Source organism: Rhinopithecus roxellana, chromosome 1 (assembly GCF_007565055.1).
Source record: "Rhinopithecus roxellana isolate Shanxi Qingling chromosome 1, ASM756505v1, whole genome shotgun sequence".
Classification (NCBI taxonomy): domain Eukaryota; kingdom Metazoa; phylum Chordata; class Mammalia; order Primates; family Cercopithecidae; genus Rhinopithecus; species Rhinopithecus roxellana.
In genome coordinates this window covers 79,171,145-79,195,032 of record NC_044549.1, presented here as the reverse complement: position 1 = coordinate 79,195,032, position 23,888 = coordinate 79,171,145, and the positions used below count along the sequence as shown (strand labels likewise).

The following is a 23,888-nucleotide window of genomic DNA, read 5'->3' as shown; positions in this document are numbered from 1 at the left end:
CTGGGATTACAGGTGTGTGCCACCATGCTCGGCTAATTTTTTGTATTTTTTAGTAGAAATGGGTTTATGCCATGTTGCCCAGGCTTGTCTCAAACTCCTGAGTTCAGGCAGTCCACCCACCTCAGCCTCCCAAAGTGCTGAGATTACAGGCATGAGCCACTATGCCCGGCCCCTTGTAGGTGTTTTTTGTTTTTTGGGTTTTTTTTTTTTTTTTTTTTTTTTTTTGACGTATTTTGTAGAGACAGGGTCTTGCTGCATTGCCCAGGCTGGTCTCAAACTCCTGGTCTCAAGCGATCCTCCCACCTCGGCCTCCCAAAGTGCTGGGTTACAGGCATGAGCCACCATAGCTGGCCTGTTCTTGCTTCTCTGTACCTTAATCCCCTACTTAATTTAAGGTGGACGCATCTGAGTAGCCAAGCCCAGGTCACAGGCATAGGCTTCAGCTGTAAGAGAGCTTAGGAAAGTGAGTAGCTGGCCTTTCACACAAACACAGATAATTAATATTTTTCTGCTTTTTTGCTGTTCTGAGGGGCCTTTTTGAAATAGGACCTAATGAAAGGAAAAGAGAAGCATTGATAAAGTCTAATTAATTGGTGCTAGTAGATTTCAGTCAGGTAGGTTTTTGTAAGGCTATAAGCATTTAATCACATTTATACCAACCTTTAAAATAAAAATTGTTAACACATAATTTGTATAGGAATAGTTGCTGTTTTATCAAGTCTTTAAAAAAATTTCAGGGCAGAAACCTTAACTGGAATAAAAATGTCCATTTGAAAATCCTTGTAACAGTTGTTGAGATTGGTGCTTATGGAATTGTAACTGCATGATGAAATGACATTGATTTCAAACATTGGTTTTTTAGACCAATTAGTTGGTACAGCCTAAGCTTGAAGAACATTTTGCCAAAACCATCATACTGCATATAATCAATCATCTTCTGGCCAAGCCCCAGCCTACAGCCTCTGATGTCATCAACCATTCTAGCCCCCACATTGGAAACTGCCAGCATTGGCTGGATCCATGTTTCATTTCTTCAGAAATTGGAAAGATGATTGAGGATTAATCCTTAAGCCATCTTCACCTGGTATGAGCAGGCTGCCTCTCTTCAAAAGGCAAATCAGAAAACTGATGGCTAAGTGGATACACAGCCAGAGAATGAGCTGTTGGTCTCCACTTCTTGCATATGCCACAAATTTAACATTAAATTCTCGTGAAGTCTCTTCCTTCAGTTTTGGGGAGGGAAGGAACCCAGTTGAACACACCCTTCCCCTCCCCCAAAGAAGAGACAGGGAAAAACTTTCCTCTTTTTGCAAATAATTCATTTCCCAAAACGACAACCTTCCCTCTTTCTCAGTCCCCTTTCATATCTCTTGACATTTCTCTTACTCTTCAAAACATGGGCGTCTTAAAGGATTAAGCCTTCTTTCAACTTGGTTCTAGAGAATTTAGAAATATTTTTTTCTCAACTGTGCATAATTTCTGCTATAATTCCTGCACTATTAAGTAAACTTCAGGGGCAGGAAAAGCTCTCAACCCACAACTTATACCGTCTCAATACACATACTATAAAAAATTCCTATATATTAGAAAAAGTATGGGATCTGGAACTGGAAGAAATAAATTCAGGCCTTCATATTACTTCACATTCACCAGACTGTTTCGTACTCCTCAGTGTTATTGAGAGGTGAATAAGACAATATAAAAACTATGCCAATGATAGTGTTTATTACTATTATTACAACAATAAGGAAACTAGAAATGCTATGCATTGTTTACCAGTGGAACTGTGTCACAGTGTGTGATTTACGCTCTTGTACTAAAGTTTGAAATTGATTTGTTTTTAATCACATTGTGAAAAGTGTCCTAAACCAGGCACCTGGTTCTCAGCCTTGGCATGACTGGCATTTTGGGCCAGATAGTTCTTTGCTGTGGGCAGCTCTCCTGTGTATTATCTAGCAGCAGCCCAGGCCTCTACCCAATAGATGCCAGTAACACCCCAGCTCCCACCACAGTTGTGACCATCTAAGTTATCTCCAGACATTGCCAAATGTAACCTGGGGGACAAAATTAACCCCAGTTGATAGCGAGTGCCATAAAACAAGGTTTATCCAAATTCGTATGAAAAATACTTGGTAATTTCCATGTCCTCTTTTTTTGTTAAATGTTTTTCTCATTACAGAAGCAATATGTCTTTATTTCAGAAAAAATTAGAAACATGGACAAGCAATTTAAGATAAAATGCTATCAGCCAGGTGCAGTGGCTCATGCCTGTAATCCCAGCACTTTGGGAGGCTGAGGCAGGTGGATCACTTGAGGTCAGGAGTTCAAGACCAGACTGGCCAACATGGTGAAGCCCTGTCTCTACTAAAAACACAAAAAATTAGCTGGGCGTGGTGGCACACTCCTGTAATTCCAGCTATTTGGGAGGCTGAGGCAGGAGAATTGCTTGGATCCGGGAGGCAGAGGTTGCAGTGAGCCGAGATCATGCCACTGCACTCCAGCCTGGGTGACAGAGCAAGACTCTGTCCAAAAAAAACTAACAATCTCAGCTACCCAAAGACAACTCATGATGATAATTCTTTCAACCCCCTTTCTAGATAGATAGATACATACTTAAAATAGAAATGAAGCAAAATACTTTAAGGTTTTTCTTGTTTCGTTTTTCCTTTGCTTCAGTTATTTATCAATGAATATGATACAATTCCATTTGAAGCTATATCTTACCTGACTGGGGAGTGTAATTATGGAGGAAGAGTGACAGACGATTGGGACAGACGTCTCCTATTAACCATGCTGGCTGACTTTTATAATCTGTCCATAGTTGAAAACCCTCATTATAAGTTTTCTCCCAGTGGAAACTATTTTGCACCTCCTAAAGGCACTTATGAGGACTACATTGAATTCATTAAGGTAATGATGTCACCGAAAATAAGGTTAGATTAATGTGTGATTTTTCTAACAGCAAATGGTGAAATGTTCTTCTGTAATATATAGGTTTAGAGCATTATGGTTTTAATCAACTTTTAATAACCTTTTTCTAGTAATTACTGAAAATTAGAAAAATTTGAGTATTCTGTTATTTGATGTTGGTTTTTAACCCTTTTTTGGTCTGCACATGTCTGCCTTATGAATTCATGTATTGTAGGAAAGGAAAAACTTTACCCACTTATGTTCAGTGCCGGAGCCTGCCAATCAAACTGACAAAAAACAAATCAGCAGGAGAAGAGGCAGTACAGTTTGTACTAATGTTAACATTTTTATGTGCACAGGAGCTTTGCAGAAAAGGAGTGAAAACCAAACATTGCAGTTGTACTTGGGCATTTACCATGTCAACAGAGGCGGGTAAATTGTAGACATGACTAGATAAAGGAAAGCGGATTTAGAGTTCTAGGGGCAATACATTGTGGGAAAGTGATTAGGAAATATATGGGGGAAACTAGTGGAAGATAAGGACTATTTTGAGTGAGGTCTGTTTATACAGACTCATCTCAGTGTCAGTTCTGTCTCCAGTGAGAAGGGTCATTCTCTTCATCCTGGTACAAGAAAGAGGCAATGTATGCCACAAGTCAAAATGGGAAATTGATGCCCTACTTTTAGACAGATAAGGGGAGGGCAGAGACCTCTTTCTGGATCTGTTGATTCTTAATTGTCTTCAGCTCACATAACCCCCATGCCAAAGTAGCATATTTTGGACTAGCATATCCTGATCATCCCTTTCAGTATCCACGGAAAATATGATGCATGCTTAATTTGCTTTCTGGTAGAAACTTCCATTTACTCAACACCCTGAGATATTTGGATTACATGAAAATGTTGATATCTCCAAGGATCTTCAACAAACAAAAACCCTCTTCGAGTCTTTGCTCCTCACCCAGGGAGGCTCCAAACAGACAGGAGCCGCGGGAAGTACTGACCAGATTCTGTTAGAAATTGCCAAAGATATCCTCAACAAGGTAATGCTTAGCTTAAAATATGTTACTTAAAATATAAATAAAAATGATACTGAAATGACAAACTGAAAACTCCATGTACTAGCATTATGATCTTGAGGAAGAACTTTGCCTCTCTAAGCATTAGTCTCCAAATCTGTTAAATGGTGATACTACTACCAATTTTTTAAAGTTTTTTGAGAACATTAAAGAGATCATGAATTTATAGTGGCTTATAAAATGCCTGGCATGTTATAAGTTCTTAGTAACTGTGGTTGTGGATGCGCTAATGTACATATGACTTACATACATTAATGTATGTTATGAGCTAATGTACGTATACAATCTGGTGTTAGCTATTATTATATAATAGCTGAATGAAGCTAATTATCCATTCTGAGAATAATTTGTGATCTTCAAAATCTATTCTTTTAGCTCCCTAGTGATTTCGACATTGAAATGGCACTACAGAAGTATCCTGTGAGATATGAAGAAAGCATGAATACTGTGTTAGTACAAGAAATGGAAAGATTTAACAAGTAAGGATCTATGTCCCCAGTGATTCAGAAGGCAACCATCCAAAGTCAATAAAAGCACACAATGGTATTGAACCGAAAAGACTATTAAATCCTGTCATTTCATTGGAATTTTCACTCATTCAAAAAGTTCTGGCCAGGCTCAGTGACTCATACTGTAATCCCAACTCTTTATGAGGCCGAGGCAGGAGGATCACTTGAGCCCTGAAATTCCAGCTTCGGAAACATGGCAAAACCCTGTCAACAAAAATTTAAAAATTATCCAGGCCTGGTGGCAGGTGCCTGTAGTCTCAGCTACTTGGGAGGCCGAGTTGGGAGAATCGCTTGAGCCTGGGAGATGGAGGCTACAGTGAGCAGAGATCGTGCCACTGCACTCCAGCCTGGGAAACACAGTGAAACCTTGTCTCAAAAAAAAAAAGAAAAGAAAAAGAAAAGTTCCATATCTTCTGTCTCAGAAGAGAGGATATCTTTATTTATTTATTTGTTTGTTTGTTTGTTTGTTTTTGAGATGGAGTTTCGCTCTGTCGCCCAGGCTGGAGTGCAGTGGCACTATCTGGGCTCACTGCCAGCTCCATCTCCTGGGTTCACTCCATTCTCCTGCCTCAGCCTCCCAAGTAGCTGGGACTACAGGCGCCTGCCACCATGCCTGGCTAATTTTTCGTATTTTTAGTAAAGACGGGGTTTCTCTGTGTTAGCCAGGATGGTCTCAATCTCCTGACCTTGTGATCCGCCCACCTCAGTCTCCCAAAGTGCTGGGATTACTGGCATGAGTCACCACGCCTGGCTGAGAAGGTATCTTTTAAAAAGTAAAAATGATGATGAAAAGAGATCTGTTATTACTGGTTAAAAATATTCATTAATCATAACTTCTCATCCATCTGTTAACTATACTTCTTAGGAATTACAGACAGAATAAACATTAGCTAGACCTATGTGTAGTCACATCTTTTGTCATTTTTCTGCTACCTGGCCAGGCGCAGTGGCTCACGCCTGTAATCCCAGCACTTTGGGAGGCCGAGGCAGGCGAATCACCTGAGGTCAGGAGTTCGAGACCAGCCTGGCCAACATGGTGAAACCCTGTCTCTACTAAAAATACAGAAATTAGCTGGGTGCGGTGATGCATGCCTGTAATCCCAGCTACTCAGGAGGCTGAGGCAGGAGAATTGCTTGAACCTGGGAGGCGGAGGTTGCAGTGAGCCAAGATCATGCCATTGCACTGCAGCCTGGGCAACAGAGTGAAACTCTGTCTCAAAAAAAGAAAAAAATATATATATATGCACCGGATGCCTTAGTTAATTCAGCATTTCTTATACAAAGGTTTTATTTATGTATACATAATAACATACTATATCTCAGCTGCTCAGACTTCCAGCCTAAAATCTTTCACTACAAGTATATTTATGGTGTTCTTAGCAAGGTGGGCCTAAGTGCAAGTAAAGTATTTGCAAGTGTATAAATGAATATATAATTTATGTTTTCTTTTTTTTTTAATTTTTTTATTTTATTTTTTATTTTTATTATACTTTAAGTTCTAGGGTACATGTGCATAACGTGCAGGTTTGTTACATATGTATACTTATGCCATGTTGGTGTGCTGCACCCATCAACTCGTCAGCATCCATCAATTCATCATTTATATCATGTATAACTCCCCAATGCAATCCCTCCCTCCTCCCCCCTCCCCATGATAGGCCCCAGTGTGTGATGTTCCCCTTCCCGAGTCCAAGTGATCTCATTGTTCAGTTCCCACCTATGAGTGAGAACATGCGGTGTTTGGTTTTCTCTTCTTGTGATAGTTTGCTAAGAATGATGGTTTCCAGCTGCATCCATGTCCCTACAAAGGACACAAACTCATCCTTTTTTATGGCTGCATAGTATTCCATGGTGTATATGTGCAACATTTTCTTATTCCAGTCTGTCACAGATGGACATTTGGGTTGATTCCAAGTCTTTGCTATTGTGAATAGTGCCGCAATAAACATACGTGTGCATGTGTCTTTGTAGTAGAATAATTTATAATCCTTTGGGTATATATACCCAGTAGTGGGATGGCTGGGTCATATGGTACATCTAGTTCTAGATCCTTGAGGAATTGCCATACTGTTTTCCATAATGGTTGAACTAGTTTACAATCCCAACAACAGTGTAAAAGTGTTCCTATTTCTCCACATCCTCTCCAACACCTGTTGTTTCCTGACTTCTTAATGATTGCCATTCTAACTGGTGTGAGATGGTATCTCATTGTGGTTTTGATTTGCATTTCTCTGATGGCGAGTGATGATGAGCATTTTTTCATGTGTCTGTTGGCTGTATGAATGTCTTCTTTTGAGAAATGTCTGTTCATATCCTTTGCCCACTTTTTGATGGGGTTGTTTTTTTCTTGTATATTTGTTTGAGTTCTTTGTAGATTCTGGATATTAGCCCTTTGTCAGATGAGTAGGTTGCAAAAATTTTCTCCCATACTGTAGGTTGCCTGTTCACTCTGATGGTAGTTTCTTTTGCTGTGCAAAAGCTCTTTAGTTTAATTAGATCCCATTTGTCAATTTTGGCTTTTGCTGCTGTTGCTTTTGGTGTTTTAGACATGAAGTCCTTGCCCATGCCTATGTCCTGAATGGTACTACCTAGATTTTCTTCTAGGGTTTTTATGGTATTAGGTCTAACATTTAAGTCTCTAATCCATCTTGAATTAATCTTCGTATAAGGGGTAAGGAAAGGATCCAGTTTCAGCTTTTTACTTATGGCTAGCCAATTTTCCCAGCACCATTTATTAAATAGGGAATCCTTTCCCCATTTCTTGTTTCTCTCAGGTTTGTCAAAGATCAGATGGCTGTAGATGTGTGGTATTATTTCTGAGGACTCTGTTCTGTTCCATTGGTCTATATCTCTGTTTTGGTACCAGTACCATGCTGTTTTGGTTACTGTAGCCTTGTAGTATAGTTTGAAGTCAGATAGCGTGACGCCTCCAGCTTTGTCCTTTTAACTTAGGATTGTCTTGGCAATGCGGGCTCTTTTTTGGTTCCATATGAACTTTAAAGCAGTTTTTTCCAATTCTGTGAAGAAACTCATTGGTAGCTTGATGGGGATGGCATTGAATCTATAAATAACCTTGGGCAGTATGGCCATTTTCACGATATTGATTCTTCCTATCCATGAGCATGGTATGTTCTTCCATTTGTTTGTGTCCTCTTTGATTTCACTGAGCAGTGGTTTGTAGTTCTCCTTGAAGAGGTCCTTTACATCCCTTGTAAGCTGGATTCCTAGGTATTTTATTCTCTTTGAAGCAATTGTGAATGGAAGTTCATTCCTGATTTGGCTCTCTGCTTCTCTGTTACTGGTGTATAAGAATGCTTGTGATTTTTGCACATTAATTTTGTATCCTGAGACTTTGCTGAAGTTGCTTATCAGCTTAAGGAGATTTTGGGCTGAGACGATGGGGTTTTCTAAATATACAATCATGTCATCTGCAAACAGGGACAATTTGACTTCTTCTTTTCCTAACTGGATACCCTTGATTTCTTTCTCTTGCCTGATTGCCCTAGCCAGAACTTCCAACACTATGTTGAATAGGAGTGGTGAGAGAGGGCATCCCTGTCTTGTGCCAGTTTTCAAAGGGAATCTTTCCAGTTTTTGCCCATTCAGAATGATATTAGCTGTGGGTTTGTCATAAATAGCTCTTCTTATTTTGAGGTACGTTCCATCAATACCGAATTTATTGAGCGTTTTTAGCATGAAGGGCTGTTGAATTTTGTCAAAAGCCTTTTCTGCATCTATTGAGATAATCATGTGGTTCTTGTCTTTGGTTCTGTTTATATGCTGGATTACGTTTATTGATTTGCATATGTTGAACCAGACTTGCATCCCAGGAATGAAGCCCACTTGATCATGGTGGATAAGCTTTTTGATGTGCTGCTGAATCCGGTTTGCCAGTATTTTATTGAGAATTTTTGCATCGATGTTCATCAGGGATATTGGTCTAAAATTCTCTTTTTTTGTTGTGTCTCTGCCAGGCTTTGGTATCAGGATGATGTTGGCCTCATAAAATGAGTTAGGGAGGATTCCCTCTTTTTCTATTGATTGGAATAGTTTCAGAAGGAATGGTACCAGCTCCTCCTTGTACCTCTGGTAGAATTCAGCTGTGAATCCATCTGGTCCTGGACTTTTTTTGGTGGGTAGGCTATTAATTGTTGCCTCAATTTCAGAGCCTGCTATTGGTCTATTCAGGGATTCAACTTCTTCCTGGTTTAGTCTTGGGAGAGTGTAAGTGTCCAGGAAATTATCCATTTCTTCTAGATCTTCTAGTTGATTTGCGTAGAGGCGTTTATAGTATTCTCTGATGGTTGTTTGTATTTCTGTGGGGTTGGTGGTGATATCCCCTTTATCATTTTTTATTGCGTCTATTTGATTCCTCTCTCTTTTCTTCTTTATTAGTCTTGCTAGCGGTCTGTCAATTTTGTTGATCTTTTCAAAAAACCAACTCCTGGATTCATTGATTTTTTGGAGGGTTTTTTGTGTCTCTATCTCCTTCAGTTCTGCTCTGATCTTAGTTATTTCTTGCCTTCTGCTAGCTTTTGAATGTGTTTGCTCTTGCCTCTCTAGTTCTTTTAATTGTGATGTTAGAGTGTCAATTTTAGATCTTTCCAGCTTTCTCTTGTGGGCATTTAGTGCTATAAATTTCCCTCTACACACTGCTTTAAATGTGTCCCAGAGATTCTGGTATGTTGTATCTTTGTTCTCATTGGTTTCAAGGAACATCTTTATTTCTGCTTTCATTTCGTTATGTACCCAGTAGTCATTCAGGAGCAGGTTGTTCAGTTTCCATGTAGTTGAGCGGTTTTGAGTGAGTTTCTTAGTCCTGAGTTCTAGTTTGATTGCACTGTGGTCTGAGAGACAGTTTGTTATAATTTCTGTTCTTGTACATTTGCTGAGGAGTGCTTTACTTCCAATTATGTGGTCAATTTTGGAATAAGTGTGATGTGGTGCTGAGAAGAATGTATATTCTGTTGATTTGGGGTGGAGAGTTCTATAGATGTCTATTAGGTCCGCTTGGTGCAGAGCTGAGTTCAATTCCTGGATATCCTTGTTAACTTTCTGTCTCGTTGATCTGTCTAATGTTGACAGTGGAGTGTTGAAGTCTCCCATTATTATTGTATGGGAGTCTAAGTCTCTTTGTAAGTCTCTAAGGACTTGCTTTATGAATCTGGGTGCTCCTGTATTGGGTGCATATATATTTAGGATAGTTAGCTCTTCCTGTTGAATTGATCCCTTTACCATTATGTAATGGCCTTCTTTGTCTCTTTTGATCTTTGATGGTTTGAAGTCTGTTTTATCAGAGACTAGGATTGCAACCCCTGCTTTTTTTTGTTCTCCATTTGCTTGGTAGATCTTCCTCCATCCCTTTATTTTGAGCCTATGTATGTCTCTGCATGTGAGATGGGTCTCCTGAATACAGCAGACTGATGGGTCTTGACTCTTTATCCAGTTTGCCAGTCTGTGTCTTTTAATTGGAGCATTTAGTCCATTAACATTTAAGGTTAATATTGTTATGTGTGAACTTGATCCTGTCATTATGATATTAACTGGTTATTTTGCTCGTTAGTTGATGCAGTTTCTTCCTAGCCTTGATGGTCTTTACATTTTGGCATGTTTTTGCAATGGCTGGTACCGGTTGTTCCTTTCCATGTTTAGGGCTTCCTTCAGGGTCTCTTGTAAGGCAGGCCTGGTGGTGACAGAATCTCTAAGCATTTGCTTATCTGTAAAGGATTTTATTTCTCCTTCACTTATGAAACTTCGTTTGGCTGGATATGAAATTCTGGGTTGAAAATTCTTTTCTTTAAGAACGTTGAATATTGGCCCCCACTCTCTTCTGGCTTGTAGAGTTTCTGCTGAGATATCTGCTGTTAGTCTGATGGGCTTCCCTTTGTGGGTAACCCGACCTTTCTCTCTGGCTGCCCTTAAGATTTTTTCCTTCATTTCAACTTTGGTGAATCTGGCAATTATGTGTCTTGGAGTTGCTCTTCTCGAGGAGTATCTTTGTGGCGTTCTCTGTATTTCCTGAATTTGAATGTTGGCCTGCCCTACTAGGTTGGGGAAGTTCTCCTGGATGATATCCTGAAGAGTGTTTTCCAACTTGGTTCCATTTTCCCCCTCACTTTCAGGCACCCCAATCAGACATAGATTTGGTCTTTTTACATAATCCCATACTTCTTGCAGGCTTTGTTCATTTCTTTTTCTTCTTTTTTCTTTTGGTTTCTCTTCTGGCTTCATTTCATTCATTTGATCCTCAATCACTGATACTCTTTCTTCCAGTTGATCGAGTCGGTTACTGAAGCTTGTGCATTTGTCACGTATTTCTCATGTCGTGGTTTTCATCTCTGTCATTTCGTTTATGATCTTCTCTGCATTAATTAGTCTAGCTGTCAATTCTTCCACTCTTTTTTCAAGGTTTTTAGTTTCTTTGCGCTGGGTACGTAATTCCTCCTTTAGCTCTGAGAAGTTTGATAGACTGAAGCCTTCTTCTCTCATCTCGTCAAAGTCATTCTCTGACCAGCTTTGATCCGTTGCTGGCGATGGGCTGCGCTCCTTTGCAGGGGGAGATGTGCTCTTATTTTTTGAATTTCCAGCTTTTCTGCCCTGCTTCTTCCCCATCTTTGTGGTTTTATCTGTCTCTGGTCTTTGATGATGGTGATGTACTGATGGGGTTTTGGTATAGGTGTCCTTCCTGTTTGATAGTTTTCCTTCTGACAGTCAGAAGGACTGTCTGTTGGTCTGTTGGAGATTGCTTGAGGTCCACTCCAGACCCTGTTTGCCTGGGTATCAGCAGCAGAGGTTGCCGAAGATAGAATATTGCTGAACAGCGAGTGTACCTGTCTGATTCTTCCTTTGGAAGTTTCCTCTCAGGGGTGTACTCCACCCTGTGAGGTGTGGGGTGTCAGACTGCCCCTAGTGGGGGATGTCTCCCAGCTAGGCTACTCAGGGGTCAGGGACCCACCTGAGCAGGCAGTCTGTCCGTTCTCAGATCTCAACCTCCGCGTTGGGAGATCCACGGCTCTCCCCAAAGCTGTCAGACAGAGTCGTTCGCGTCTGCACCGGCCCCCGCTGCTTCCGCTGTTGGTCTTCAGCTGTGCGCTGTCCCCAGAGGTGGAGACTACAGAGACAGGCAGGCTTCCTCGAGCTGCTGTGAGCTCCACCCAGTTCGAGCTTCCCAGCGGCTTTGTTTACCTACTTAAGCCTCAGCAATGGCGGGCGCTCTCCCCCAGCCTCGCTGCTGCCTTGCGGATAGATCGCTGCAGACTGCTGTGTTAGCAGTGAGGGAGGCTCCGTGGGCGTGGGACCCTCCCGGCCAGGTGTGGGATATATTCTCCTGGTGTGCCTGTTTGCTTAAAGCGCAGTATTGGGGTGGGAGTTACCCGATTTTCCAGGTGTTGTGTGTCTCAGTTCCCCTGGCTAGGAAAAGGGATTCCCTTCCCCCTTGCGCTTCCCAGGTGAGGCGATGCCTCGCCCTGCTTCAGCTCTCGCTGGTCAGGCTGCAGCAGCTGACCAGCACCGATTGTCCGGCACTCCCTAGTGAGATGACTCCAGTACCTCGGTTGAAAATGCAGAAATCACCGGTCTTCTGTGTCGCTCGCGCTGGGAGTTGGAGACTGGAGCTGTTCCTATTTGGCCATCTTGCTCCAATTTATGTTTTCATGCGGTGTTTCCTTAGTTTCAGCCATTGAATGACATCATTACAGCTTTTTCATATTTTCATGTCACCTGAAATATTATTTACCTATTATTTTTCCTTAAGTCATTCCCTGCTTAAATTAGCTAGGTCCTGAGGAAAAATAGCCAGAAAGCAAAAATTTTGATATGCTAGTTGTATTACTTTCTGTATTTTAAAATATGTGTGTGATGAATGAAAAATGTTCATACATGTATCATTTAACATTACCTCACGTACCACCACATGGGAGGTGACACATTTTGGGAAGCAGTCCCATAAAGCTGGGAATGAAATGCCTGCTGTTCTTCTAGAAAGACTGTATGTTGATATCATCATATATGTTGATGACATAATTTCTTTCATTGCAGTTTAATTATAACTATACGTAACAGTCTGCGGGACCTTGAAAAAGCTATTAAGGGAGTGGTTGTGATGGATTCTGCATTGGAGGCACTCTCCAGCAGCTTACTTGTTGGAAAGGTTCCAGAAATATGGGCCAAACATTCATACCCAAGCCTTAAGCCACTAGGAAGTTACACCACAGATTTCCTAGCCCGGTTGAACTTTTTACAGGTAAAAGTTGTGTGTGTGTGTGTGTGTGTGTGTAAAATGCATGTATAAATATGTAAAATACACACACATAAAATTTTATTTTTTTTGGTTAATTGGGGAGATATTAGTTGTTGGCTCTGGTCACTTGAATGTCTCTGAGTTGAATGAAATGTGATTAGTAGCTTCGTGATAGTCTGATGAAAATTTTAGAATATTGAAAAATACACACATTTCAAAGTACTGAGTGGAAAATTAAAATTATACTTCAAACCAATGTAATATGTGATATTTATATTTTTCAAAATTCTAAGTTTGTGGTCTCTGAGACCAAGATTCTAAGTTTGTGGTCCTCTAAGACCACAGTTTAAAGTTATCTTGTGATTATTTTTTTCCATTATAAAAATTTATCAAGGGAATAATTTGAGTTTTTAGAGGCTTGGTTTAGCAAGGTAAAAAAGACAACCAAATTATTAAAACACTTTATAAATTATTTTAAAACCTACCAATTGGGGCCTAAATGAAATAAACCCCCATTACCTTAGGAAAGAGACAGCTTTCCTAAATCACAAAAGTTGATTTCCAAGTTACACTCTTACTTTTAATGCCTTGGAACCCTAAGGAGAACTAAAGCTCACCAGCGATGGCTGCTCTGGAAGTCAAGGTGGGAAGAACAGGCAATATCCTGACACAGGCTAGATACAGACTCTGAGCCAAAAGCAGAGTCTGTGACATGGAAAGGGACCACACAATTTTTTTTTTTTTTTTTTGAGATGGAGTCTTGCTCTGTGGACTAGACTGGAGTGTAGTGGCACGATCTCGGCTCACTGCACGCTCCACCTCCTGGGTTCATGCCATTCTCGTGCCTTAGCCTCCCAAGTAGCTGCGACTGCAGGAGCCTGCCACCACGCCTGGCTAATTTTTTGTATTTTTAGTAGAGATGGGGTTTCACTGTGTTAGCCAGGATGGTCTCGATCTCCTGACCTTGTGATCCACCCACCTCGTCCTCCCAAAGTGTTGGGATTACAGGCGTGAGCCACTGCGCCCTGCCAAAGGTACAGGTTTAAGCCTAAGCCCTAGAATTACACAATTTGTTATCCAACCAGGACACTTTTTTTGTTGGTTTGTTTTTTGGAGACAGAGTCTCACTCTTGTTACCCAGGCTGGAGTGCAGTAACGTGATCTCGGCTCGCTGCAATCTCCACCTCCTGGGCTCAAGTGATTCTCCTGCCTCAGCCTCCTGAGTAGCTAGGGTTACAGGCACCCACCACCATGCCCCACTAGCTTTTTGTATTTTTAGTAGAGAACGGGATTTTGCCATGTTGGCCAGGCTGGTCTTGAACTCCTGACCTCAGGTGATCCACCTGCCTTGGCCTCCCTAAGTGTTGGGATTACAGGCATGAGCCACCATGCCTGGCCCCAACTAGAACACTTCTGAGTGTGGAAGAGGATGCTGTTAATTACTCAAACCAAAAGGCATAAAAGGAGACATATGTCCACCCAAGTGATAAGGCAGTTTGGGAAACCACATTTCCCAGTATGCCCTGCCCCTTGAGAGTTAAAAATCTTAACTGGCACACAGCACGCTGGAACACCTGTGGTTAGCACCATTTAAGAAGTAAACGGTACAGGGCTGGGTTCTGACGTGAAGGCCTCCCCCTTCCATGGGACACTTAACCAGACACAGGACACAACACCTGAGGTGAAATTTCAATGGGTATTAAGCCTGGAGTAGAGCTTCTCTCTCTCCACAAATCTAGCTTCCAAAGATGTGGAGCTGGTGGAGCCGTCCATTGGTCCGCTGCCCTGTTTCTCCTGGGCGCTGCCTCTGCCTCCCCATATCACCAGCGTCCCCACTGTCACTAGTCTTTAGGGGGATTCTGGGCTAGGTGCTCTTCCCACTCGCCTTCAACCAACTTGTACAGCTCCATGGTGGCCTGGGCATCTTCCACAGAGGAATGTCCGCTCTTCCCAACCTGGATATCCCGGTTTAGCAGCTTCTTGGTGAGATGCTTCAGAGACATGGTGGCATTCTCCTGGCAGTCAGCCTTCCAAGTTGAGGGGGAGATATGGGAGGTGTCACGGGTGAGGGACTTGGGGTGAAAGTACTGAAGGGCTCTGAAGTCAATGTGGATGGCATGTCCCACCACTGTCTTCCCTGTGAGTATCTTCAAGATCTGGCCTCGAGCAATCTTGAAGGGTGTGGCATTCACCACGTGCTGCTTCCGGATACCACTCCATCTGGTTTGGTAGTCCACAGTGTGGCAGGGGGGAAGAATGTACTCATCATAAAGCACATCTCCGTTGTAGTTGACAATGCTACATCGAGCCAAGGAACTAACATGTCCCTTTGGTCCTGTGCCCACCATCTCACAGTCAATTGCCACCATCTTCTGTGGCAACTTCTGGGATATTCCGGAGCATTTATTCTCTGAATGAGCTTGGGTGGAGTTCTGTGGGGCATTCTTCTGAGGATGGTTCTTCTTAGAGGATTTCTTCTGGGAGCCCTTCTTCTGAGAGCGGGTTGGGTGACTATTGATCTTTAGAAGGGCACTCTGGAACTCCCCCAGCAAATCTACTTTAGCAGCAACAGAATCAGCCTTTTTTGAAGGAGCAGGGATCAGCCAAGACACTGCAGCTTTCTTGTCCAGGGGCTGTCCTGACCCATTGATAGAGGCAGCTGTCTTCTTCTTTTTTGGGAAGGAAGGGGTCTTCCAAGTGCCATCCACCGTCGGAGCTTCCCCTTTCTTTGGAGGTTCAGAGTGCAACTTAAGCGCCTTGCTAGGGGGTTGGTTCTTTTTACTCAGAAAGCCTCTCCGTTCTAAGAGCCTCCGCTTCTTGACAAAATTTCAGTGCTTGGCATTTCCTTCTAATGCCTTTTTGGGAGGAGGTTCCCCAAAATCCAGATTGAGCAGTAAAGTAGACATAGGGACAATGGGAGGTGGAAAAGCAGTTGGAAAGAGTGGCTTATGGATGAGAAGAGGATGTGGGACTCATTCTTTGCTGAATCCTACTGTCCAACATGTGGAGGTCTGTAGTACACCCAGCGCAGGGGTGGGATCGAGGCTCGAGGCAGCCCACCTGGATAAGCATACTTCAGTCCCCGAGGTACAGATCGTCCTCTCACGCTCACAAACCTACCTCCCAGGTGGGTTTAACCAAGGCCAGAAGCGTCCCGTCTTGTGATTTTAATACTGATGGTAAGTCAAAAATCCTGAGGCTTGGAATTTTTTTATTTTATTTTTTTTATTTTTAGAGACAGGGTCTTGCTCTGTCATCCAGGCTGGAGTGCAGTGGTGTGATCTTAGCTCACTGTAATCTCCAAATCCTGGGATCCTCTTGAATAGCTGGAATTACAGGCATGTGCCACCACACTTGGCTAGTTTTATTTTTTGTAGAGATGGAGTCTCACCAAGTACCCTAGGATGGTCCCTCACTCCTGACCTCAAGCAGTCCTCCCACCTTGGCCTCCCAAAGCACTGGGATTATAGGCCAGAGGCTTGGATTTATCAATAATTGGCTATTGTCTTTAAATCAGTGCCTCTTATCTCAGAAAACCAGGGAAAAGATGAGTATTTTGAATGCCCCCTCTGCTGTCCTCCCAGCATAAACATCAGACAGAACACTGCTTTTCCTTCTCAACTCCACTGCCTGTCCCCATTCTATGGTTGATGTTTATGAAGGAGTAAGGGGTGGGGAAAATCCCAAAACTATTTTTTTGGAAGTTCACAAAGGTATATGATCTTTCAGTATTCAATTGCCTTTTTATTGTACAAAAGCTTTATTTGTTTCACTGTATAAGCTAATCATAAAATAACCAGTGCTTGTAAGAATGTAGCAGAACAGACTTTCTCCTATATCCCTTTAAAATTTTTGCCAATCTGTTAGGTCAACCATATCTTGCTGTTTCCATTTGACTTCCTTTGATGACTAGTGAGCCTATGCTTGTATGTGTGCTTGCCATTTGTGGGGTGTGTGTGTGTGTGTGTGTGTGTGTGTGTGTGTGTGTGTTGTCAATTCATATCTTAGGCCCATTTTTCTTTTGTATTATTTTTAATTGATAGGAGTTTTCATGTAGATTATATGTTTAACAAAAGGAATAATATAAAACAGAATACTGAAAGGGTTTCCTCCATTGTTCTCTTATCCCTTACAGAAGCTATAGTTTTCTCATTATCTTTCTTTCTCCTGGACTCTTCTTTACCTCCTAATGGTTCTTAGAGTTAGTAAGTTAAGCAAACGAGTCATCTGAATTTTCTATTCTTTCTCTCTTGGGTGCAACTGTCTGGGGCCAGCGTCATGTTCAGTAAAAGAATTTACCAAGACAGTCGTAGGTAAAGAAAGGCAGATTTATTAGAGAAAGTATGAAGATACGTTGCAAGAGTGCAGTGGGCAGCTAAGCAGAGAAGAGGCTATCTGTAAAGAACCAGGGGCTGGAGGGAAGTTTTGTAGGGTGGTGCTAGAGGAGCTACGCAGAACGAGGTGGTGCTGCTCGGGCTACAGGCAGAGCAAGGTATTTGAAAACAAGATTTGCTAGTGGATTGTCTGTAATTAGACATTTTTCAGAACAATTATTCTCCCCCACCTGGGGCCCTTTCCTAGTTGTTACTTATCAGGACTACCCTTTCTTCATTTCTCTCTCACTGTTCACCCTATCAATCTTTTTAGTCAGTTCAGGCTGCTATAAAAAAGGCAAAATAGGCCGGGCGCGGTGGCTCAAGCCTGTAATCCCAGCACTTTGGGAGGCCGAGACGGGCGGATCACGAGGTCAGGAGATCGAGACCATCCTGGCTAACACGGTGAAACCCCTGTCTCTACTAAAAAATACAAAAAACTAGCCGGGCGATGTGGCGGGCGCCTGTAGTCCCAGCTACTGAGGAGGCTGAGGCAGGAGAATGGCGTGAACCCGGGAGGCGGAGCTTGCAGTGAGCTGAGATCCGGCCACTGTGCTCCAGCCTGGACCACTGAGCGAGACTCCGTCTCAAAAAAAAAAAAGGCAAAATAGACTGGACAACTTAAAGAACAGATATTTATTTCTCACAGCTCTGGAGGCCGGGAAGTCTGAGATCAGGATGCCATTATGGTCAGGTTGTTGGTGACGGCTCTCCTGGTTCATGATGAGAGAAAAAGACAGAGAGAAAAAAATGTCTCTTCTGTTTCTTCTTATAAGGGTGCTAATCCTATCATGAGGGCTCCACCCTTAAGACTTAATTACCTCCCAAAGGCTCCATCTCCAAATACCATCACCTTGGAGATGAGGGTTTCAATCTGTGAATTTTGGAGGAAAACAAACATTCAGTCCATAGCATCTTCACATTCTCTCCTCCTGTGCCTTTTTAAAAACAAAAAAAACAAAAAAACTTTTTGCACACTGCCTAAAATCCCAGCATAAATCCTGATCTAACACTTACTATCTTTGTGACTTTGAGCAAGTTACTCATCTTGCTGCACCCCAGTTTGTTCATCTGTAAAATGAGAGAAACATTCAACTCACTGTTATTTTATAGAGTAAATGAGGCAGTGCATATAAAATGCTTAGCACAGTGCCTGGCATGTACTAAGCACTTAGTAAATGGTAGCTTATTCAGAGATAGTACAAGTAGCTGACCACAGACACTAAGGACACTCTGGGATAAAGGGAGCCATGGGCGAGTGAGTTTTCTAAATGCTTGCCTTGTGGGCCTTTACAGCCTTCTTGTGCTTGGTGTTTGCTCTGCCTGGTTTTGCCCTCATCAGACTTCATCTCTTTCTGTGCCTATTCTTGACCTGATAGCTTGTACTGTTGCAGCATCTCCAACAGCAGTTTGTTCTCTTCCTCCTAGGGGGCAAAACTGGCTTCTTCCCAGAGTATATTGCCTGCCCAGAGACAAAGTTCATCTCATTGATTCATCTGTTCATTCCATAAATATGAATTGAGACCTTATTTTATTCAAAGCACCTTGTTGCGTGTTCTGTGATAAAAACATAATTATAACAAAAGTCCTGTCCTGACGCTGCCAAGAGCTTACAGGGAGACAAGCCATGTATCTAAAGAAAATTAGTACACTATAGTAAGGGATGTTCCATAAAAGACCAACATGTAAAATGCTCTGCGATTTCAAAGAAGGGAGAGAGTTCTTATGGCACAAAAAGCAGAGACTGTTTCACGGATGAGGTAGCATTTAAGCTGGATTTAAAGAATGAATGGTTTCGATACTGCAAAGAAAGGAAAAAGAGATCGCTATGTAGCTTGTGGGATAAAAGGCACTGTATCACTTTGGATTGATTCCATTATAAGTAACAAAAATTCTGACATAAGCAAAAATAAAGTTCCCTCGTGTAACTGAAAACTCCAGGAGCTAAACTGGCTTCAGGTAACATTCAACCAGGGTGCAAACATGGATATCTTGTCCTGGCTTCTTGCACATCATCTCTTGTCTCTATTCCCTTCGGGTAAACTCCATTCTCAGTTAGGTTCTCATCTGATGGTAGCAAGATAGCAACAGCAACTCTGGCCTTATATTCACACAACTTCGAGGAGCTGAGAGTGAGTCTTTTCTCCAAAAGTCCCAGCAAGAGTTTCTGCATCTCTGGCTTTGATTGGGTCACATGTCCATTTCTGAATCAGTCACTGGGGCTGGAGGTATGACTGGCCAGGTGTGAATCACCAGCCTACCCTGCAAGCCTAGGTGTTTTACCACCAGATGTGCCTGGACTGAGAAGCTTGGACTGAGAAGGGTAGTATCACTTTAAGATAGGCAGAAAAACAACAAATGTCACCGGCACAGAGACCAGCAAATAGTCCAGTCCAGATTAGAATGCAGGGTGCCCGAAAGGAAGTAAAAGAGATATAATAGAACTGAAAATACATTGGGGCTGGATTGTGAAGTATCTGTGTTTTTGGTTTGTTTCTTTGCTTTATGTGAAGCATCTTGAATAGGAGACCAAGAGGTTTAAGCTTTAATTTGGTGTGTCACTGAACAATTTGGTAGGTCACTGAAGAATTATGCAAGATGCTACATCTGATCCAAACTCTGCACAATGAGTTATATTCTGGCAACAGTCTTCTGGATAGATGGAACAGAAAGGAAAGAAGCAAGAAGACACACGCACTAGTACAGAAAGAAGACCATGAACTGGAGTGAGGGCAGTGGACACAGAGACAAGGGTTTAAGAGAGTTAAGGAACTGGGGCCAGGTACGGTGGCTCACACCTGGCCAGTCATACCTCCAGCCCCGGTGGCCAGGCACGGTGTGGCTCATACCCAGCACTTTGGGAGGCCGAGGTAGGCAGATCACTTGAAGTCTGGAGTTCCAGACCAACCTGGCCAACATGCTGAAACTCCATCTCTACTAAAAATACAAAAATTAGCCAGATGTGGTGGTGCACACCTGTAATCCCAGCTACTCAGGAGACTGAAACAGGAGAATCACTCGAACCCAGGAGGCAGAGGCTGCAGTGAGCCAAGATCATGCCACTGCACTCCAGCCTGGGTGATGGTGCGAGATTTCATCTAAAAAAAAAATACATGTGTATATATATATACACACACAGGGTTAAGGAACTGGAATCAACGAATGAGGTCTATAATTAGACAATGTGTAAGATGTCTAACCGTGGTTGCTTTTGAGTGGGGTGATATAATAAAGCATCAAATAATTTACATTTGGCTTTTGCAGAAGATTTGACTCTTCAAACTATGTTTCATTCAGGTTAATGCTCAAATTGTTTTGAGTTTTCCAAGAAGAGTAACTAGAAGGTGAAAGAGGTGGGAGGGCCAAGGCAGGCTGTGTGCTTGACATTGGGGAAGAGGGCCTTGTGATGGAAAATGTGGACAACATAAGCAAAAACCAGAATCAGGAATTGTACATCAGGTGGTGCTTGTATAACTTTAAAAACTGACATAATGTGTTTTGTTTCCCCTTTATAGGACTGGTATAATTCAGGAAAACCTTGTGTGTTTTGGCTGTCAGGTTTCTTTTTCACCCAGGCCTTTTTAACTGGAGCTATGCAGAATTATGCCAGAAAATATACCACCCCTATTGATTTGCTAGGATATGAATTTGAGGTATAGTAACTCCTTAAGGTCAACAGTATTTCATTACATTAAGTCATGTATTTAAACCGAGTTTATATATTGTAACCCATTTGTAAGCAATTTTACTTCATTCTTTGGGTTGTAAGAATATTTGTCTTGCTATCCCTAAGATAGAACTTTTATATACTGTAATATTTGATTTAAATAATCCAATGGTGTTCTTCTCTTTAGCAAAAACTATTATGAGGTACAGTAACATTTGATAAAGTACTTAAAAAAGAAGTACTTTTATACTTTTTTACAAACGATGGCTGAAAAAATGTATAGTTTAACAAGCTATTATACAGTAGAGTTTCCATGAATGTGTTCTGAATATTTCGCTAATGTGTTCTTTATGAGATGAAGTTGTCTGGAGAGGATCACTGCTAGTGTGTGCCTGTCCCTTCAGGTTATCCCATCTGACACATCTGACACATCGCCAGATGATGGTGTTTATATTCACGGATTGTACCTCGATGGCGCACGCTGGAACCGAGAAAGGTCAGTGGTTTCAACTGCCAGGACCTCTTCATTTGTAGCTGAATCATAGATAAGATAAGCAATCTGTTGCTTTAAAAAAAAAAAGAAAAGTCTTCTTTTAAGGCAAGTAATAATATCAGAACTCTCACATAAATCATTAGTCAGGCTGGGGCAACTGATGAGTTGTTATTTTTAGGTGCTGAATAATTTTTAGTCAATATTTCAGTAGTCTTATTAGTAGAGAAGTTAGCTGAAATTATTTTCCTGCTTATTCCATTTTATAACAGTTGCCTTCTATTTTGTAATGTGTAGGACCACCTCACTTTTAAACAGTTTACAGTTATAATGAAGTTCACCTTTCTGTTAGTGAATGGGAAGCCTTTTCTTGCATTTTGATAATAAATAAATATTTACAATAAATATTGAATTTCCTGCTTCACTCAGGAAATTAAGCAATACTATTCCTGTTTAAAATATATGGGATAGAGAGAAGAGAAGGAGAGAAAGTTTCCTTTGGAGCCCTGGCCTCATGGGCGGTCATTAAAAATTGGCAGCCGTTGATAAGTGTCCACCGTTTACCCTTTGCCATCCCATCGTTTTCTTTTGTTTCTCCCAATTCTTCATTGCCATTTTTTCATTTTCTTTTTTTACATTTTTTTCTCTATGTCTCTAGTACTTTCTTCTAGTAAAAGCCAATATGTAAGTAGCAATTTGTTCTTAGAAGCAAATTTCAGAAGTTATTTCTAATAATTTCTATCAATTTCTCTTTACAGTGGATTGCTTGCTGAACAACATCCCAAACTTCTGTTTGACCTGATGCCCATCATATGGATAAAACCAAGTAAATATTCTCTCAACAAAATTTATATGAAGTTCAGGGAGAAAAAGGATGGATATTATATACTGCTCCCCAAAATAAGTTTTTGCTCAAACCTTTTAGGATCTAGCTCAATTATAATAAACATTGATAGAATATTTACATTAGAAATTATTATTATCCCTTTGTGTGTATGGCATTTATATTATTTTGGGAATACCATGCTGCTTTTTATGCTCCTAGCCTATGGGATATGTCATTCTTTTCAGCCCTCCCCCCACTTCTACAAGGGGGTTCACAGATTGAACAGCTGCCCATCCATATTCTGAATTCCCTTTGCACATTGCTCAGAGGCACAAATTAGCTTGACACAGTCTCCAGATAGTGACTAGCATTTTCTGGCTATAAGAAACCTCTAGGCCTAGGAGCCAGCCAGGTGCCCCAAGGCATAGATGTTGCCAGCCACATGAGGTGAGGGCCAATTTTGTCCCATTTAGGAAACTGCTTGCTCCTCCCCTGCTTCTGCCATCATCATCTTTCTACAAGTCTGGAAAAAAAGTCTCATTCTTTTGTTTTCTCTTCCCTAACGTTTTAATTCTTAAATAACAACAATTTCTTAAATGAAAATATTTACCGATCACCCAGCATCACCATCCAACCTATCAAATATTCTCATTATGAATGTGGTTCAGTTATAACTATGAGAAATGTGACCTTAGTTTGGAAAGACTCCTAATATCTTATATCTGGTTTTTTGGGGATTGTACATAGTTTCTTTTCGTGAATTGGTAAAAGTTGGCATGTTTTTCTTTTTACCTGCTAAAAACAATTAGAAACGCCAGCTTCTGTGTGGGTTTCTCGGATTAGCGCTCTAAGCAGTTGTATTTCTCCTTTTGCGTCTCCCCCACTACCTATACTGTATTTTATTCCTTTTTCCCTCCCTTCTCCTTCTTCCCTCCCAAATCCTCTTGAGTTTTCTCATGCCTGCTAAGTGGTCAGAACTTTAAAATCTATTCCTGTCTTCCACACCTAGAATCATGCACGATATGAAATACTTGCCTTAGGCCAGGCGTGGTGGCTCATGCCTGTAATCCCAGCACTTTGGGAAGCCAAGGCAGGCAGATCACGAGGTCAGGAGTTTGAGACCAGCCTGGCCAACATAGTGAAACCCCGTCTCTACTAAAAATACAAAAATTAGCGGGGCGTGGTGGCAGGCGCCTATAATCCCACCTACTTGGGAGGCTGAGACAAGAGAATCACTTGAACCTGGGAGGCAGAGGTTGCAATGAGCCGAGATTGTGCAAGTGTACTCTAGCCTAGGCGACAGAGTGAGACTCGGTCTCAAAAAAAAAAAAAAAAAAGAAAGAAATACTTGCCTTGTTTCACAATCGTAATACTGTAAGTACTGTAAAAAGATATATGTATATATGCTGTAAAACCTCCATATATCACAATTATGATCTTAGATGTAGTTCTGGCCATTTTATTACAAGATAAGTAGTTCTTTTAGTACTAATGGCTGTTTCCCCTTTATCAAACGAATATGTTTCTTTTTTTTTTTCAAGCTCAAAAATCTCAGATTATAAAGTCGGATGCCTATGTCTGTCCCCTCTACAAGACAAGTGAACGTAAAGGAACTCTTTCCACTACGGGACATTCTACTAACTTTGTCATTGCAATGCTGTTAAAAACAGACCAACCTACTCAGCACTGGATCAAGCGTGGGGTTGCTTTGCTTTGTCAGTTGGATGACTAAATTGGACAAATTTATAAAACATCCAAAAGTTTACAAAAAAAAAACCTGTCCTACTTAAAATAT

The 23,888-nt window shown here is 41.5% G+C and overlaps 1 protein-coding gene and 1 pseudogene across 1 annotated transcript in view; one reads left to right on the top strand and one right to left on the bottom strand.

Annotated features, from left to right (window-relative positions):
• DNAH12 (dynein axonemal heavy chain 12) overlaps positions 1-23,825 on the top strand; it is a 244,273-nt gene extending 220,448 nt beyond the window's left edge. The window contains 8 exon segments of the mRNA XM_030926675.1: positions 2,677-2,910; positions 3,765-3,953; positions 4,365-4,468; positions 12,536-12,740; positions 20,626-20,763; positions 21,182-21,273; positions 22,026-22,093; positions 23,635-23,825. Coding sequence (XP_030782535.1) covers positions 2,677-2,910; positions 3,765-3,953; positions 4,365-4,468; positions 12,536-12,740; positions 20,626-20,763; positions 21,182-21,273; positions 22,026-22,093; positions 23,635-23,825 — 1,221 coding nt within the window.
• On the bottom strand, positions 14,579-15,643 carry LOC104660181 (annotated as a pseudogene).
• Positions 23,826-23,888: the final 63 nt, after the last annotated feature.